The 17,585-nt window shown below is 42.2% G+C and overlaps 1 protein-coding gene across 2 annotated transcripts; it reads right to left on the reverse strand.

The window, feature by feature from the left end:
* Positions 1–1,808: 1,808 nt before the first annotated feature.
* trhr2 (thyrotropin releasing hormone receptor 2) lies at positions 1,809–16,783 on the reverse strand. 2 transcript variants are annotated; one of them, XM_023827231.2, is made up of 5 exons: positions 16,568–16,783; positions 12,636–13,235; positions 10,958–11,378; positions 4,157–4,609; positions 1,809–2,422 (listed from the first exon to the last, which is right to left on the reverse strand). In XM_023827231.2, exons 2-5 carry the CDS (start codon positions 13,013–13,015, stop codon positions 2,411–2,413), a joined length of 1,266 nt encoding a protein of 421 aa, XP_023682999.2. In that variant the 5' UTR covers positions 13,016–13,235; positions 16,568–16,783; the 3' UTR covers positions 1,809–2,410. The 2 variants fall into 2 exon arrangements, with proteins under 2 accessions (XP_023682999.2, XP_023682998.2); XM_023827230.2 differs by lacking the exon at positions 1,809–2,422 and having other exon boundaries at positions 3,417–4,609.
* Positions 16,784–17,585: the final 802 nt, after the last annotated feature.

Consider the following 17,585-nt stretch of genomic DNA (forward strand, 5'->3'; position numbering starts at 1 on the left):
TGAGGCGTGGTAAAGGGGCGTGGACTGGCAGGGGCTATGGAATTTTGGGAATTGATTGAATTTCTATCCTGAAGGCCGATTGGATGGCCACTTGTTTGCAAAGGAATAAAAATAGGCACTGCGCTGCAGTTATCAATCAATAAGGATTACCGTAATGATTAAATATTTAAACAATCAGGACTAGTAGTACCTACAAATGTATATTTTTCACAGAGCACTCAGATTTTTTTTCATTATTAATGTGGGATTGTTTTTTAATTTTTTGTTGGTTATGCTTTGGTTAGTTTATGGTTGTTGTTAGAAATACAGTATAGTATATGCCAGGGTTGCCCAGTTCTGGTCCTGGAGGGCCAGAATCCAACACTGTTTCCCAGTTCAAACACAGCCAATAAACCTGGTAATTAGCTTATTAAGATGTGTTTGAGCAGGGAGATCTGCAAACGGTGTTGGATTCAGGCCCTCCGGGGCCGCAATTGCGGGAAGACGGCTATGTGCTATACATCTTCATGAAGAAGACATTGCTGCTCTTGCATTCACTGAGGCTTTTTACTATTCATCTTAAAGGTGCATCTTCTGCTCCTTCGCAGCGATTCAGTCCATTAAAATGTCAGTCACAGCTAGACAGTATTGAGCCCAACTTAAACAGAACTACCATAATTGCTCCCTAAGCCCTTTCATCCTTAATTACTGTGCACGATGTGAGCACTTTCATGATCTTTAGGTTTCTTTGTGTTTTTTAACTGATTTCTTTTATCAATATCTGCCGTTGACAGCCCACCTCTCTCAATTCCAGCGAGTGACGCTGGTGCAGGGACTGAGCAGCTCGGAGTGAGGGTATGCAGGGATACTGAAGTCATCAGAAGCAGGAATAATTGAAAGAAAACAAAGTATTCTATGCACTTTGAAGTAACAGGCATTGCGTGGTATCCAGTACAGAGCCGTATGGAGATACAGAGTCGAGTGAAGCTCTCTCTGCTTTTCTCCATCTATCTTCCGGCAAATCTTTCTTACCTGTATTTTTTTGTGCTTTTTACATCTGAAACTTAAAACGATGTGTTTTCTTCTGTAATTTAGTTTAGTTGTAATTTTTTTGATCAGGATGAATGTGACTCATTGCAAAGTACGAATAAAAAGGTTACATTTTAATCGCCTGTAATTAGCCTATAAATTCGCAGAGTTGAGTGTGAGGCCCCCCTCCCCCTCCCCCTCCCTCACTAACAGCCCTGCTTCTCTCATTCTGTCAGGTCTCTGATCTTCTTCAATGACGGCCTGTTGAAAATGGTTTTATCAATGGCAGGACTGACACTGTTGCCTGTCATCACAAATCCATTTCCGTGACTGTATTGTCTGCCTTTCCGACATCTCTCCAGTCTAACCATGGTAGTAAAATAAAAAAAAACCTGTAACCAAGGTAACCACTTAACAGATAGACCCCTTGCAAGTTCAAGTCCATGGCTTCACTTCTTCAGATCTGTATTATTCGTTCAACGTCTATCTTTGTATCTTCCAGAATGTATTGATTCTGTGTTGGAGCTAAATATGCTCAGTTTATGGTCAGTGTGAAAGTTGTGTTTTAAGGTTATTTACAACATTTAGGCAGTGAAAGTCAATGGCAGAATAGATGTAGTGTTCAACCGTCATTACTTGCCCACAAATGAAAAATGTGTTAGAGTTTTTTTGTCAAAAACCAGTATATTCAAAAATTCAGTTCACTTGTTTGATTTTTTTTTTATTTTTAAACGTTATGGTTCACCCATCCTGAAATTATCTTAACACAGAACCTTTCAGATTGCCGTTATATTCCGGAGGTTTCTCCTGACAGTTTTACCTCTCAGCCATTTAAGTGCAACCTCAAAAAGAGGCTGTTCTGTTCCTGCACTTCTTGTAAGTGGCTGCAGATGTACAGTACGCAGGGCTCCGAAGGAGTTTCCGCCTCATCTGCATTAAGCCGATTTCTCAATTAGCACAGTGCACATTTAACAGCTGAATCCATTGCATCCCTTCCCTCAAGAATCCTTTGTGCTGAGACAAAACCCCTGCTCACAAATCCAAGCGAATAAAATCATCTTCAGATGTACAAAGCTGACTATATTAACATTTTCAACTGTTCAAGATGAAACACAAAGAATATAATATGTATATAACCAAATTTTAACAATGCAAAATCTTGCAGTATATGATAAATAGTACAGTCAATATTGCATGCATCACGTAAAAGAAAACAGACTTCTTATTGTCACATACAAGTGCATCTGCAAACCACCTTAAGCATATGCTCAAGATAAACATACTAGTGGCAAAGACACCAATGTTAGCTACCTGTCATCCATAGTGACAAAGTACAGGGGTCCGCTGGAGAGTCACAACCACAACAGAGCAGGGAGGCTGAATCACAACAAGGAGCTCGCCCTCAGAGACCGAACTGCGTGGAGGAAGAGGTGAAGGGAAAAGGTCAGAGAAGGCAAAGTAAACATGTCAAACAAAAGGCAGACAGAAACAGCTTAAAGTATGGTTTCAGAATAGCTACTGAGTCATAAAGAGGCATTTCAGCAGATGTATGGATGGATGACTGGATTGGCTTATAACGTGGCACTTCCTTGCAAAGATGTAGCTGTCATGGCTGATGGGCTGTGTGCTGCCGTCACACTTGAGCTGTGTTCTCATCGGTGTTTGAAACTCGGCGGAACCCAAATGACATGGGTTCCACGTATCACCAAATGTGCAACAGCAGATGAGATGGATTCAAAGGTACTTTGAGTGATAATGCGATGAGGCAATGGTAATTAAGTGACTGGATGACGTGATAGTTCCCACACAATTAAGTGTGATCGAGGAGTAAGAATGAATTAATGCACAGCTATTAAAATCCTACAGTATGTTGATATTCATGTACAGAATAACATCCAGGAAATAAGACACCATATTAACAAATATCCATTGTACAGAAAAAGATGGTCTTCACAACATCTAACATTTGTTTAGAAGTTTCTTGCCAGTACTGATTCAAAATATATTTAAATATATAATCCAAAATATATTTAACAAGAATCTAAAGCAATTACGATAATGACTGGATGGATCCCCATAGTGCAGGTTTGAGGCCAGTCTCATACGAGCCTGAATGAGTCAGTGAGGCCAGTCTCATACGAGCCTTAATGAGTCAGTGAGGCCAGTCTCATACGAGCCTGAATGAGTCAGTGAGGCCAGTCTCATACGAGCCTGAATGATTCAGTGAGGCCAGTCTCATACGAGCCTGAATGAGTCAGTGAGGCCAGTCTCATACGAGCCTGAATGAGTCAGTGAGGCCAGTCTCATACGAGCCTGAATGAGTCAGTGAGGCCAGTCTCATACGAGCCTGAATGAGTCAGTGAGGCCAGTCTCATACGAGCCTTAATGAGTCAGTGAGGCCAGTCTCATACGAGCCTGAATGAGTCAGTGAGGCCAGTCTCATACGAGCCTGAATGATTCAGTGAGGCCAGTCTCATACGAGCCTGAATGAGTCAGTGAGGCCAGTCTCATACGAGCCTGAATGAGTCAGTGAGGCCAGTCTCATACGAGCCTGAATGAGTCAGTGAGGCCAGTCTCATACGAGCCTGAATGAGTCAGTGAGGCCAGTCCCAACCATCTGTGTTTTTATACATTATGACTGTTCCATGCAACTGAATCAACTTTGCCTGTTCATGCATTTATGTTTGCAAACAGCTAAATTATTGTTCTTTAAATGACAACAACATTAATTCATAATGTACAAATTCATAAATCACTTATGTGAGAAATGACAGATTTTTTTCCCAGTGGGAATTTATTGTTCCTTATCGTGTGCAAACACACTTCGGGGGACAGTGTCCTGGTGCTTCATTAGAATACTTCTTTTGTCCTTTAAGGTGGATTATTAAGGATTTTTTTTTCAATTCATATGCACAGAAATAAGAAAATTTTATTAATTACAGCTCCAACATTACATGGTGGAAAATACAGAATTACAGAATATAAAGAATGTGAACAATAGAGCAGCTTCCATTCTTCCTTATGCAACAAAGGCTTCCCTGATTTCACTGGGCAGCTGAACACATGTTCAGTTTGAGCAGAAGGTTGCTGCCTTAGTCCACATGTTTTTTTAGACCACACTTTGGCCAATTTCTTCCTGCTTGCTAACCTTTGTGAATTGTGGTGTTGCTTTGACCTCCCTTGTGAGGGCATCTTTCCCCACATCACCTTTGCATGTGAAGGACACCTCCTGGTCCCGCATGTCTGCCTTCTCCCCATTCTCATTGGCCACCCCACACTGCTTCTTGTCCTTCATGTCGGCCACCAGCGTTGGGTCTGCTGAGTCCCGCACCGTGCTGTTGACCACGGAGAGGGTGCGGCGCTGCACCTCCTGCTCCTGGCAGCGGTAGAGTCCGCGGAAGGCCGAGCGGAACTTCTGGGACATGAGGTTGTAGACCACAGGGTTGATGGCGCTGTTGGCGTAGATGCAGATCCTGCAGAAAAGGAGGAACCAAGCATCCAAGTAGGGCGTGGCCACGAAGGAATTGACAAGCACCAGAGTGCGGTAGGGCATCCACAGCAGAGCAAAGAGAATGACCACCACAGCAAGCATCTTTGTCACCTGTGGGGAGAAGGGGGCAGAGATCAGCCATTACCCACAATGCAACACCTTCAGCAGCATCTTCACGTACAACTGTGAGATTCAGACATCATACAAGCCTTGACATTAATTGCACATATATTATACGCACATGTTGTTATATGTATGCATATTTACCATCTTTTGTCACCTGGGGGCAGGAAGGGGGCCAGAGAGCAGGCATTACCCACAATGCACTGCAACACCTTCAGCAGCATCTTTCGACACAACTGAGATTTAGACATCATGCAAGACTCAGTATTAATTGTACATATATTATATGCAAACGGTGCCATATGCAATGGCGTAGAAGAGAGTTTGAGGTGAGGGGGCATGACTTCATTTAAATATGATGGTATGTTTAAGGGAGGGGATGAATGAAGCCAAATTTAAAATGGGGAGGGCAAATCTGTGCATATTTGTCGTCTTTTGTCACCTGGGGGCCAGAGAGGGGGGGACACAGAGAAGACAGGCATGAAAAATATAACCCATGATGCAATGCAACACCTTCAGCAGCATATTCCGACAGAACTGCGAGATTTGGACATCATACAAGATCCAAGACTCAGTATTAATTGTGGACATATTACATGCACAAGTTGCCATATGTGCACATATGTTTCAGGAGCACTCTGAAAAAAATATAATGAATCTGCTTGTTATCTTCTAAGCCAGCGTTTCTCAAGCCAGTCCTCGGGACCCCTAGACAGCCCAGGTTTTTGCTCTCTCCCAGTTCCCAGGGATCAGTACCGTGGACCATCTGGGATTCCCCAAGGACTCACTTGAGAAAAACTATTCTAAGCTACATACTGACATAATTGAGACCTTAAGTCTATCGAGGATGACCTAAAATGTACTACTTTTTCTCGTTTGAGCATGTGAGTAGTATCTCCTATACAATAATAACAACCATCTTATACACCTTAGCAGACAGAGGGATATGGTCCATGTTAACTGGTCCATGTTAACTGGTCCATATTAACTGGTCCATATTAACTGGTCCATGTTAACTGGTCCGTGTTAACTGGTCCATGTTAACTGGTCCGTGTTAACTGGTCCATGTTAACTGGTCCATGTTAACTGGTCCACATTAACTGATCCATGTTAATTGGTCCATATTAATTGGCCCATGTTAACTGGTCCATATTAATGTCGGGTGGAAAATGTAAGAACTGCAGCTCTAGTTCATCACAAAATATAAGCTTCACTATCAAAGTGTCTCATTATCTCCTTTCATTTAAATTCTAAAGTAAGTGTGCTGAACTCTCAATAACTGAGCTACAATCATCTGAGGGAGAAAAAAAAAAACAACATTTTAAATGTTCGATTCTTCCTGACTCATCCAAAGATAATTATGATCTCTCTCCAAACAGGGTTGACAAATATGAAATGTTGAAATGGTTTCATAAACTGATGCCTTTCTCTGTTACTAAACATGCAATGAGTGACAGTAAATTTGTAAGTTATTGAATTCTATGTACTGGGTTGTACATTGCAGGAAATCACATGTAAGGTCACCCCCCGAGACATAATAAATAAACACTGAAGACAATCCCCAAGGCTGGTCTATAGGCAATGACAACTGTGTCTTGTGTTCATTGATTTGTTCCTCCTTGTTTAGGTGTTTCAAAGTAAAGTAAAATACTTTTATTGGTTACGTGTATGTGTGTGTGTGTATTGATTTTCCATGAGTAACATCCAGAAGTTTGTCATTTTGGAGGTGTGTACAGAAGTCTTTCCCAATCCGGTCCTTGAGGACAGTCCACATTTTCACTCCCTCTGAGCTCCCAGTAAGCTGGGGATCCCCGAGAACCAATTTGGGAAACACTGGTTTAGAGTAAAGCAGTTACAGTTGATGACAATAAAAACAACCAAAATCAGTTTTAAAAATCATTCGATTAATGAATTAATACTTCAACTGAATCAAAACAACCCCCTGTCCTTTGCTTCAAGTGGATCCGTTGATCTTCTTTTGATTCTGGTTGACATTTGACCACCTGGGATGAAGATATACGGATAACCTACTTCATACTGTTGTGCTACTCATGGACATGCTGTCAGATATGCTCGATGTTAACAGCATATAGATCACTGCTGAACACTTCCAGTGACCTTCAGGGTAAAACGGGCACCCAAAACACCTAACTGAGCAAAAGAGGAATTTTGAGTTGCAGTTTAACTAATGACAAATGGGATAACGAGCTTGCAGCACGGAGTAACATTTCAGCCTCACATGGTGTGTTATACCTCTGTGGGCTTAAATAAGTTTATAAATGATACTAATATCTGAAAAGTCTATATCCAAGAAGATGCAGACTGATTATTTCAGCTCAAAAGAATATATACTGAAGATAAACAGCCACAATAAACGACTCACTGATATTGCTCAGCACATTAGATTTAGTTGGTGTGGGTTTCCAGTGAATAAAAAAACTCATTTTACTTTTGGATGACTGGACCTTGTAGAAACTTTCAGATCAGTGGTATTATTTTAGGCTCTTTGTCTAAACGGACCAGGGGGACCTTAAAGGACCAGGAGGGTAAACTGGCAACTGCGGCCTTTGGTATAAGGAGAAGCAGGGCGAAGGTCAAAGGTCAGCCCCCTTTGTGTCGCTAGGCTGCTCGGTATCTGGGGACATCAGCACCATTCCATAAATCCATATGCTCACAGATTGGATATATGCATTCAAGACAGTGCATTTTCCATACAGCAGTGGTTGACAGCTTTACTTTTATTTCACAATTTTTATTTTATTGCATTTGATGAGTGTTTTGAAACATATGACGAGCGCAGGGGTGTGCAAGGACATTCTATCTGCGGTGCAGCCACAAAGATGAGCAATTATTTCAGTCAATCTCCATCCGAATGAGACAATCAACACTCTGTATATTACAATGCAGTACATCTCCACTGGGAGATAAGGGATGAAAAAAACAAGAACATTAAGATTCAGTCTAAATTATGGGTTACTGGTGGCAGCAGTATGGAATATTAATTAGCAAACCTGAATTGTGATGTTAGAAATTATATTTCATCATTTGTGCTTAACTGCATTGTGGATTATTTATTCACAACTAAGTAGCAGCCCGTCTGCTGGCTCTACCAGACTTAGCCAGAGATGGCGCTCTGCATCTGCTTTAATATAGCTTTCTGAAACTGCACAACATTTCAATGCCATCTATACAAAAATTACAATATTCATATCTATCTTCATATTAAGTGACTGGCCAGTTCTACAACATATGCACCCCATATTATTCATGTGTGGACTCAGAACCTTTCCCATATGTATGGTATGGTGCTGGTTACAGAGTATGGTATTTTTGGTGCTGGTTACAGAGTATGGTATTTTTGGTGCTGGTTACAGAGTATAGTATTTTTGGTGCTGGTTACAGAGTATAGTATTTTTGGTGCTGGTTACAGAGTATGGTATTTTTGGTGCTGGTTACAGAGTATAGTATTTTTGGTGCTGGTTACAGAGTATAGTATTTTTGGTGCTGGTTACAGAGTATAGTATTTTTGGTGCTGGTTACAGAGTATGGTATTTTTGGTGCTGGTTACAGAGTATGGTATTTTTGCATGCCTCTCATTCAGGCAGAACATCTTTTGTTCCAGTAAGATGCATACAAACTACTGTTTTATTTGTCAGGCAACACATCAGTGCTTAGCGAAGACATAATCGCTGAAGCCTCATCATAATACCAATCCTGATGAAGCCTTTGTAGGGTTGATGCAATCCCGCTGTGATTGGCACCCTTGATGATTGGCAATTGCCGTACATTTCAGGCCAACGGTCCGATTTCCTATTCACAGCCTGTACTGAATGTCTAGGTCCCAGCCTTCGTGCATTCGCTGAGTGCCCTCTTAGTAAATGCAAGTGCGAGGTGGGCATGTCCAAGCGGGAGAGGCCATCAAGAAGCTACAGTGCCCACAACCCACAGAGCTGGGCTGCCAAACATTGCTGAAAACGACGCTTAATGAATATCAACGTACTCCAGCGTCAAAAAACAGTGTTTGACAAACAGCAACACACTCCACTGTTTGAACACTGAAGACACACTGCAGTGTTTCACCAACATGATCACTGAGCACGCTCCGATGTTTAACAAACAGCAACACACTCGACTTTGAATACTGCCAACACACAGCAGTGTCTCACCAACATCAGAAAAATGCAGTGTTTAAGAAATAATCCATTTCATTCTATTACAATCCACAACTCGCTCTAGTGTTTCATAAGCATCACCAACACACCTCAATGATTAACAAACACATAGCACGTGTTCATCTACAGCACAAGCTAATTTAAGTGTGGCACAATCCCATTCAGTCTGAATGGCTTATGTCAACAGTCTTTAATATCAGTCTGAAAAACAACCCAGTGTAAGTGGTCTTATAAAACACTCCGGAGTAAGCACAAAACAATTGGATGTGACACCATTTACTGCAGATATGGGGGAATTGAGCTGAAGCAGAGAGACAATTTTTCCAGTTTTTCGCTAATAAAATCCCTTGCAGCTGTATAGCTAATACAATAGGCTGGAGAATGCAGTGCGACGGGCTTCTTTCCTGTGATGCATTGGTCATACACTATAAGCCAGCATTATTGCAGGCACACAGTCACTGCTCTGCCCTGTGAACAAGCCCTGGGGTCTACAATGCTTGTACTACTCAATCCAAACCTTTACCCATGATGCACCTGGGTCTCTCTGCATTGACAAAGGAATGTAAGGAGCCTGCTTTTAGCACCTTTGGCATTTTTAAGAACCTCATATAAATGGAAGCATCATTTTCAGAAAGTGCTCTAAACGGACGAGTGAGGTTCTAACGCAATTTAATGAATCATACACGTGTAGTAGGTAATGATGCCATTAAGGACATAAATCTCTCACTTCCATTCCCAGGAAAGGCTGTTGTACCGGTGAGGAAGGTACTTCACTCAAAATTCTTCCAGTTATAAAAACAGTTGCTTTGTATGATTTCTTCAGCTGAGTGACTAACGGTAAAACGGCTGAAACCCAAATACCCTCACAGGAGCCATGAGGGGAAATGGAAAGCCATCCAGCAGAATCGAAGCGGGGCGGCATGTCGGGGGCACTCCCAGCCAAATTAGCTTACGGCCACCTGCGGCTCTCCTCCCCTGTCCCAAAAATGCCGTTCACATTCCCCATTTTCTTCAAAGGATGATGCAATGCATTGGCTTGCTAACCTGTGGTGAAAAACGCATAGTGCCCCAAAAGAACAAGAGTCATTACTGGACTAAATAGATCATTTTGGAAATGGCAGATGAGAAACTGTAAAAATATCATTTCTTCTATGCTGTAATGAGTGCAAAATAATATCAATAGCAGTTCGGTGGCTATAGCCCTAACCTGCCTTTGCTCTATGTCAGTGTTTCTCAACCCAGTCCTCAGCGAACCCCAGCCAGTCCACGTTTTTGCTTCCTCTCAGCTCCCAGCGCACCTGTACCAGCTATTCGGTGCTCCTGATTGGCTGGGAGCTGGGAGGGAGCAAAAACGTGGACTGGCTGGGGTTCGCTGAGGACTGGGTTGAGAAACACTGCTCTATGTGCATGAAGGTTGCATCTCCTTCCTGTGTTACACTGGCTTCCTTTCACAATCCAAAGACATGCAATGCCAAGACTGGCACCTATAACGTGGTGTGCATGTATGTGCCCTGTGATGGACTGGCACCCCATCTAGGGTGGACCCCAGCCTAATGCTGTGTGCCGCTTGAGTTAGTCTCCAGGCAACCATCCAGGATAAGTGGCTCGAAAATGGAGGGATGACGGCATTACTTGCTATGTTTCACTTTCTGTGGCATTAACCCTGTTAAAGACCTGTTTTGGCATTTAATCACTAAGGACAACCATATATCAGATATCATGGAACAATCCATTATAAGAAAAGAGCCTTAAATACTGATGAAGTTTGTATTCTCTTATGCCTTTGATAAGGGTAGCAGAACATATTTAGCAGATGCGTTCATAAATCCAGGGACATTGGAGAAAGTAAAGTCACACTGATACTGGAGATTAAGGACCTTACTCAGGGACTCAACAGTGAAATCACTCTGCCGACCCTGGGATTTGAACCGATAACCGTCTGACCACAAGCACAGTAACCAAACCGACTAAGCCGTACACGGACCCCTGCTGCAGTCTTGAGATGAACAAGTTCACAAACATGGATAAACAAACCACACAGATTCATGTGGACTTTTTTTGGCAGAATCTCTGCTGCACGAAATGCATGCTATTTAACTGGCGCTTGGGGAAACATCTATCTGCCCACGTCCTGTGAGTTATGAGTCGATGTCTATCTGCATACCTGCTTCCTGGAGGAGGAGGAGCTTTTGGGGCGTCCAGGGCGGCTGCCCTTCTTCCCGCCCTCTGCCGTGTCCTTGCAGGTCCCACGCACCGTGGTGCCGGTGGCGCTGGTGGCGTCGGCGTGGTGCGGCAGTGGGCTGAGGAAGAGGATGCGGGCGATGAGCCCATAGAGGGCGATGGCGAGCAACAGGGGCAACACATAGAAGATGGCAAAGTCGATGAGGTAGATAGGCAGGTAGAGCTCGCGGGACACGCGGTAGCCACACTGCACACGCCTCTCCCGGTTCTCCTGGATGTCCACCAGGAAGAACCAGAGCATGCAGTAGATGCATGGAAACGCCCAGACCCCGGCGATGATCCGCTTTGCTCTGGACACGGTGCAAACCGTCTGCGCCTTCATCGGGTGGCAGATCGCGATGTACCTTTAACAAATAGGTGAAATGGGATTTTGAGCTAATATTGCAAGAGTAAAACAGCAAACGAGAGCATAAAATGACGTGGGCTCAGCGGCCAGCACTGCTGCTTCACACCTCCAGAGCTGGGGGTCCAATCCCACCTCTGCTGTGTATATGAGTTTGCATGTTTTCCCCTTTTCATGTGGCTTTCCTCCCATAACCCCCAAGATGTGGGGCCTCTATCATGAAGCCAGATAGCTTGTCTGATTTAAGGTATCCCAGTTTAAATGGACTTTATCTTCATCCACCTGCATTTAGGCCAGACTACCTTAAATTTGACAAGTTATCTGTCTAAGCAAGAAATCCAGCTTTATGATACAGCCCAATGTGCTTAGGCTGATAGGCATCTCTATTACCCAAAATGAATATGCAGCAGCGGTGTTTATCGCCACCTAAACTACACATGTGCAAAGAGCCTCCTACTGGCCACAAGCAGCCACTGCAATGGGGTGGGGTGGGGGGGGGGTGAAGGACCCCAGGAACAACACACCCGCCCATGTGGTGCACTGGCATCATGTGCAGCCCACATGCCAACTTTGTGCACGGTGCAGGATAAGTGGTTAGAAGATGGATGGATGGTAAAATGATGCCTGAAAAGCTACAGTCATGCAGACCTACACAGCATCAGCAAGGTGACACATGAAGCAGTGATGTAGGCCGTACCATAGATAACCTAAACCTAAACCTAACCCTAAACCTAACCCTAACCCTGCTCAGCCTGGCCTGGAGATATTTTGTTTCCTTGGAAGATTTTCTAGGCATATTTGCATCACTGCCAAGAAATCCGTAAGCTATCGACCCGTGTCTTTATAAAGTCATCTCCAGCTGTCCGTTCCAGGTCACTGCCTGGTGTGGAGACCTCCAGAGACATGTAGCGATGACCAGACGATCACTAATAATTTCTGTCTGTATTTAATTTGCTATTCAGTTTGCTTAATCTGTTCTTTATTTTAGCACATTGTACATTTTGTTGTATCTTGTTCTGTAATATGGCTTAGTTCCTGATATGGGGGTATTTTAAGATGACCCCTCTTTTGCTGTTAATCCTCATCCATTGCTGTAGGTTTCGTTTCAACATTGGTAGGAACCAAACTAGCCCCCACCCCCCACCCCCCTACACACTTTTGGTACTCCCACAATACTAGTAGAAAATGTCCCTGACATCCATACCCCAATCTATGCCCTTGACCCTACCCCAAACATGAGATCAGAAACTCCACTCACCTCTCCACCGTGAAGGCAGTGATGGAGCACGAAGACACGTTGATTCCCAGGTACTGGAAGTAGGTGATCCCCAGGCAACCAGCATGGCCATAAATCCAGTATCCCACCAGGCTGTCGGAGATGTTGGGCAGGCCAGCGGCAACCAGCACGGTGAGGTCAGCTACAGCCAGACTCACCAGGTAGCAATTGGTGGGTGTGCGCATGTGCCGTGTATTCACGACCACCAAGACCACCATTATATTACCCACAATGCCCACCCCACAAACCAGTAAGACCAGGAAAACGGAGATGGTTTTATATTCTATTGACTCTGTGACTGATTCCCCCACCAGTGAAATGTTTGTTGGAGTGTCCATCTTCAAGCTTGAGTTCTCGCTCATGGTATATATGTGTCTCGATGTCTTTCTTTTTTTTTAGTTGCTCCTATATGCTTAGATGGATCTTCTTCTCCTTGAAGGATGGCTCCTGGTGCAGCTGTCTTCTCTTCAGTGAACGGCACTTGAAACGCAGAGACTGCCTTCAAGTCTGAGCTCACGTTGGCGTAAACTTTAGCTCAGAACCTCTCTCTCCCCCTCAGAACAGTTCGCCTTTACACGTCTCCTGAGGACAAAAAAAATATACGTAAACATATTTTAATTAGTTATTCCACCAGGTTGCATCTGCTGATTGACTAGCGCAGAAAAGCTTCTGTTCTCTCTGATTGGATCCATGTATAAGTAGCGCTTGTGTCACCTCTGAGGCGGCACCAGAACAGTACCCAGCTCTGAGCCCATTCATCCACGTGTCACTGGGTTCTCATAAATTTCCATCAGCATTTATTGTTTATTTTTCCTTTTTCCATATTCTAATAAAACTACTGGGTATGAAAATCATACATTGCGAATGGAAACAACAGCAACAACATAATAATAATAATAATAATAATAATAATAATAATAATAATAATAATAATAATAATAGATTTCAATCAAGTCTGACATTTCAGTTGACAGATTAGACTATTGTGTTTTTTTTTAACTTGTAAAACTTATTTTTATTTTAACTTGTATTTAAACCTCTGTGCTGAGAACACTCAAAATGAATTATTCCTGCTTAAAACTGCATTATCTGCAGACCCACATCCGAGAGGCACATTAAATTAATAATTAGTTAATGAAACATTTTTAACCATCCATGCTGCTTATTCAATGCAGGGCCCCAAGACTGGGGACACCCTGGATGGGATGCCAGCCTCATGCTAATCACGTGCAGTCAGACATGCACACACCCCCACGCATGCAGCCAGAATCTGAACCCCCCCCCCCCAAAGCTTGCAGGTTTAACACTGCAATGCTCACAGCTAAGTTACTGTGCTACACTCCCAGATATCATATTTCTGGGAAAAAAAATCAGAATGTTATTTTCCGTATCTCTATGGACTTGAAAGCTGGACAATGAAGAAGAAAACATGAAGAGTGTTGACAGGGGGTGCCATAAAGGGGGGGGGGGGGGGGGGGGTGTTACAGTTAGGACGATTCCGAGGACCCCTGAGTGACAGGGGCCCTAAAAAATTTGGAACATAATATGATGGTCTGGGTTGGAAGCCCAATATAACATGCTTTCATGGGGCCCAAAATCTCTAGCGGAACCCCTGAGTGTTGACTCCTCTGAACAATGATGGTGAGGGCTTTAAATACATGACGGACTGCAAGAAAAACACACACACACACACACACACACAGATTCTTAATCAAATCAAAACTGAACTGTCACTTGAAGTACAAAAAACAAGAGTAAGCTGTAATTTTATTTGGAGCATATTCTAAGAAAACCCGGTACAATGCAGAACACTGTACTAGTTGGAGAAATGGAAGAGGAGGTGTGACCACCAAAAATTATCATAACAATGAAGAACCCCGCAGAAAAGACCGTTCCGGAGGACTGCCGTCTATATAATCGCCACATTATCGCTAGATTTTTAAAACATAAAACATTTTTGTGCCTTAAACACAACTTCACATTTTAATCATTAATCCATTGATTCTGAGTGAGTTATGACGGCATTGAAATGTACCTGTTGGAGGTTAACCACTGAATCATAATTAAATCACACATGACGCAAAAGTTGCAACTTAGAGTCAGCGAAGCCCTTCATTACATTACCGCCTATTGTATCGCCCACCACGTCCATGTCAGTGCAATTAAACAGCGAAATAGCGAACAGGACCGTAGAAAGAGATAAATTTCGTGGGGGGTCTTGCAGGCAGCCATACCGATAGGTTCCTCTCGGGAGATTTTGCCGACGTTGAGGGGGGGGCAGGTTTTCACCGGACAGGGGAGGGGTAGAGGTTTCCCCTCCAAAGGTTTTACTGAAGCAGGGGGATTAATAATCTTAATTAAACTACCTGATTACATATCTTATCTATCGGTAACAAAACAATTTCCGGGGGGCTTTCAAATCAGGGGAGTTTCTAGCTATTGAAAAGATCTGGGGCTAAGTCAAGTTTACCTGGGACTTGACTTTTTTGCTTTTGAAGGAAGATTGGTATCCGTATCGAATACTCGGGACTCGGCTTAAAATACTCGGGTCTATAGCCCCGAGGGATCGGACCTCAAAACGTTCAAATCCGGTATCCGTTATGCTCTAATAAGTATATTAAATAGCGAACAGGACCGTAGAAAGAGATAAATGGGAGAATTCTACAATAAAAACAATATCAACACACGCAATGCTATCGGGAAGCATTTTCTTGCACTATTCATTCAAGAAATTGTGGAGCTTTTGGAAAAACCGTACGTGGACTTCGGATGATGTTCTTTTATATGATGAACTACGTACAATTAGTTCATTAATTAGAACATAAATATCGCGTAGCCTATTAAAAAACTCCAAATGCAACATTGGTGTTCTGATAAAACCAGCGGTTATCCACGTTAAATTTTGTTAACTTAATTTTATAATTTATTGAATGCGTACTTTTTGAAATGCAATCCCATTAAGAAATTTGAGTACTGGGAAATTTTGCCATCTACCCCTTTTGTAGGCGGACCCACTTTGTATCATTATTAGCCTAACTGGAGACGGAGGATTGGCGGAGGTGATCCTTAATATCAGATACTGAACACATATGCTTATAGCCTACAATTAGTTAGCTATATGCACCTTTGTAAGATGACTTATATTTTTACCATCGGTAGGAAATTGAATAATACGCTCATCATCGATATTCATTAAAGTCATAAACTTCCTCATTCATTTTCCAGATTAATACCTCACTCTTCATTGTAGACATTTTATACCTATACCATGATTATATAGAGTATATGGTAGACTACATGATAATCTCAATGGAAGTATTTACTTCCAGTTCCAACCAATATTTACACCTGAGAATGATGTACTGCACAACAGGTGAATAGTAACCTTAAATAAGTATGATTTCCGTTATAACTTATTTTAAGAATGTGGATTGTGTAACGTTATTACTTAAACGTCGACTCCACTAATAAAACGAAGTGATGCCTTGTACGATTAATGAGACTTCAACTATTTGTATTTCAGATTAAGATTGAGCTACGTGTATACAGTTACTTGCGTCTGCCAATGTTAAATGTAGCTGGATAAAAGCGACAGGTAAAATACTCAAATTTAACTCGCACGATGTGGATATGTATGTTTAGCTCAATAAAACAAAATATTGATGCAAGTATATGAAAAATGATAATCTTAACATGCATCCGTGTATTATATAATTGATGATAGCGATGTATAGGAGTCATTCATTGGCAATATTATTTTGAACAAATTTATTAAATGTGATGTTAGATTGACTTGACTACAAATAAAATAAATTACCAAGACTAACAACTGAGGGAAAAAAAACTCAATTTCAAAGCTCATTTTGAAATCTCAATAACCAGACAGATAGATAGATAGTTTGTATTTTTCTTACCTGACACCCATACTCGGTAGTTGCAAGACAAACATTCATTAAGTCAATTAAGCCTCAAATGGTCGTTATCCGCTTGGTGTCGGTTTGCCGTTGGCATCGTGAAGTTCTTGCGCACTGTTAGACTGGGGACAAATGCGCGTGTCCCCTGCGCGTCCCCTGGAACGCAATCAGCGCCGAGCCGTCAAGCTCAGCTCGCACGCTGCACTACATCTGCTTCGTCTCTCCCTCGCCGGGGTCTTTAGCCTCCCTTGTGCTGTCATTCAGTTCGTTAATAATTTAATCTGTCAGTCAACCCACGCACACCCGACAACAGTGTTTTCTCTGATCAAACGACAGCTTGAGCACAACATAAAGATAACACGCTCAAATGTTATTGATTGTGTTTTTTTTCAGTGTCTACTTCCTCAGATTAAGGATGTTTTTTGCTCATCTCACAGCTGTTATAATTTGGATATGTAATCTGTAATTTTGCGTAGGAGCTAATTAAATTAGAACAAACAACATCTGCATACCATTTGACGCAAATGAAATATGTGAAATTATGAATATATGCCTGCTTTTCATAATAAGACAAACATTTTCGATTTGGATCAATAGCAAAAAAGAAAGTATCTGCTGAGAAACAACTGGCCTTATAGCTGAACTTTCTTCACTAAGGACAAACTGGAAAAAAATGTTAGATTGATCTACAGATGATGTAGCCTATTCACAGCTATGTGTGTTTTCCATTGAAATTGAAATATTGCCAAAATAGTTTAGATACAGCCTACTTTATTATTGTCACTGTTGTACACTTGCCACTGTTCTAGTTGGATATTTTGTATGGTGATTGGGCTACAGCCTACCAAACGTAGCCCACATTAAGTTTTGCAGCGCTATTAAGCATAAGGTTATCTTCAAAACCAATTCAATCGGACTGAATAGGTTGTACTAATACTTATCGTAGGTCCATTTTTAATGCATTGATGGTCTGAATTGTCAAATGGCGTTAACCAATGGCCAGAATTTATATAACAAC

This window comes from Paramormyrops kingsleyae, chromosome 13 (assembly GCF_048594095.1).
Source record: "Paramormyrops kingsleyae isolate MSU_618 chromosome 13, PKINGS_0.4, whole genome shotgun sequence".
NCBI classification, from domain to species: Eukaryota; Metazoa; Chordata; class Actinopteri; order Osteoglossiformes; family Mormyridae; genus Paramormyrops; species Paramormyrops kingsleyae.

Bases quoted from the DNA above. Each gene is read 5' to 3' on its own strand.
- trhr2 (XM_023827230.2), bottom strand. From the start codon at position 13,015: ATGAGCGAGAACTCAAGCTTGAAGATGGACACTCCAACAAACATTTCA. The intron at 11,379-12,635 runs GTGAGTGGAGTT...TATTTGTTAAAG, and splicing joins ACTGCCTTCACGGTGGAGAG to GTACATCGCGATCTGCCACC. The intron at 4,610-10,957 runs GTATGCAGATAG...TTCTCCCCACAG, and splicing joins CCTCCTCCTCCAGGAAGCAG to GTGACAAAGATGCTTGCTGT.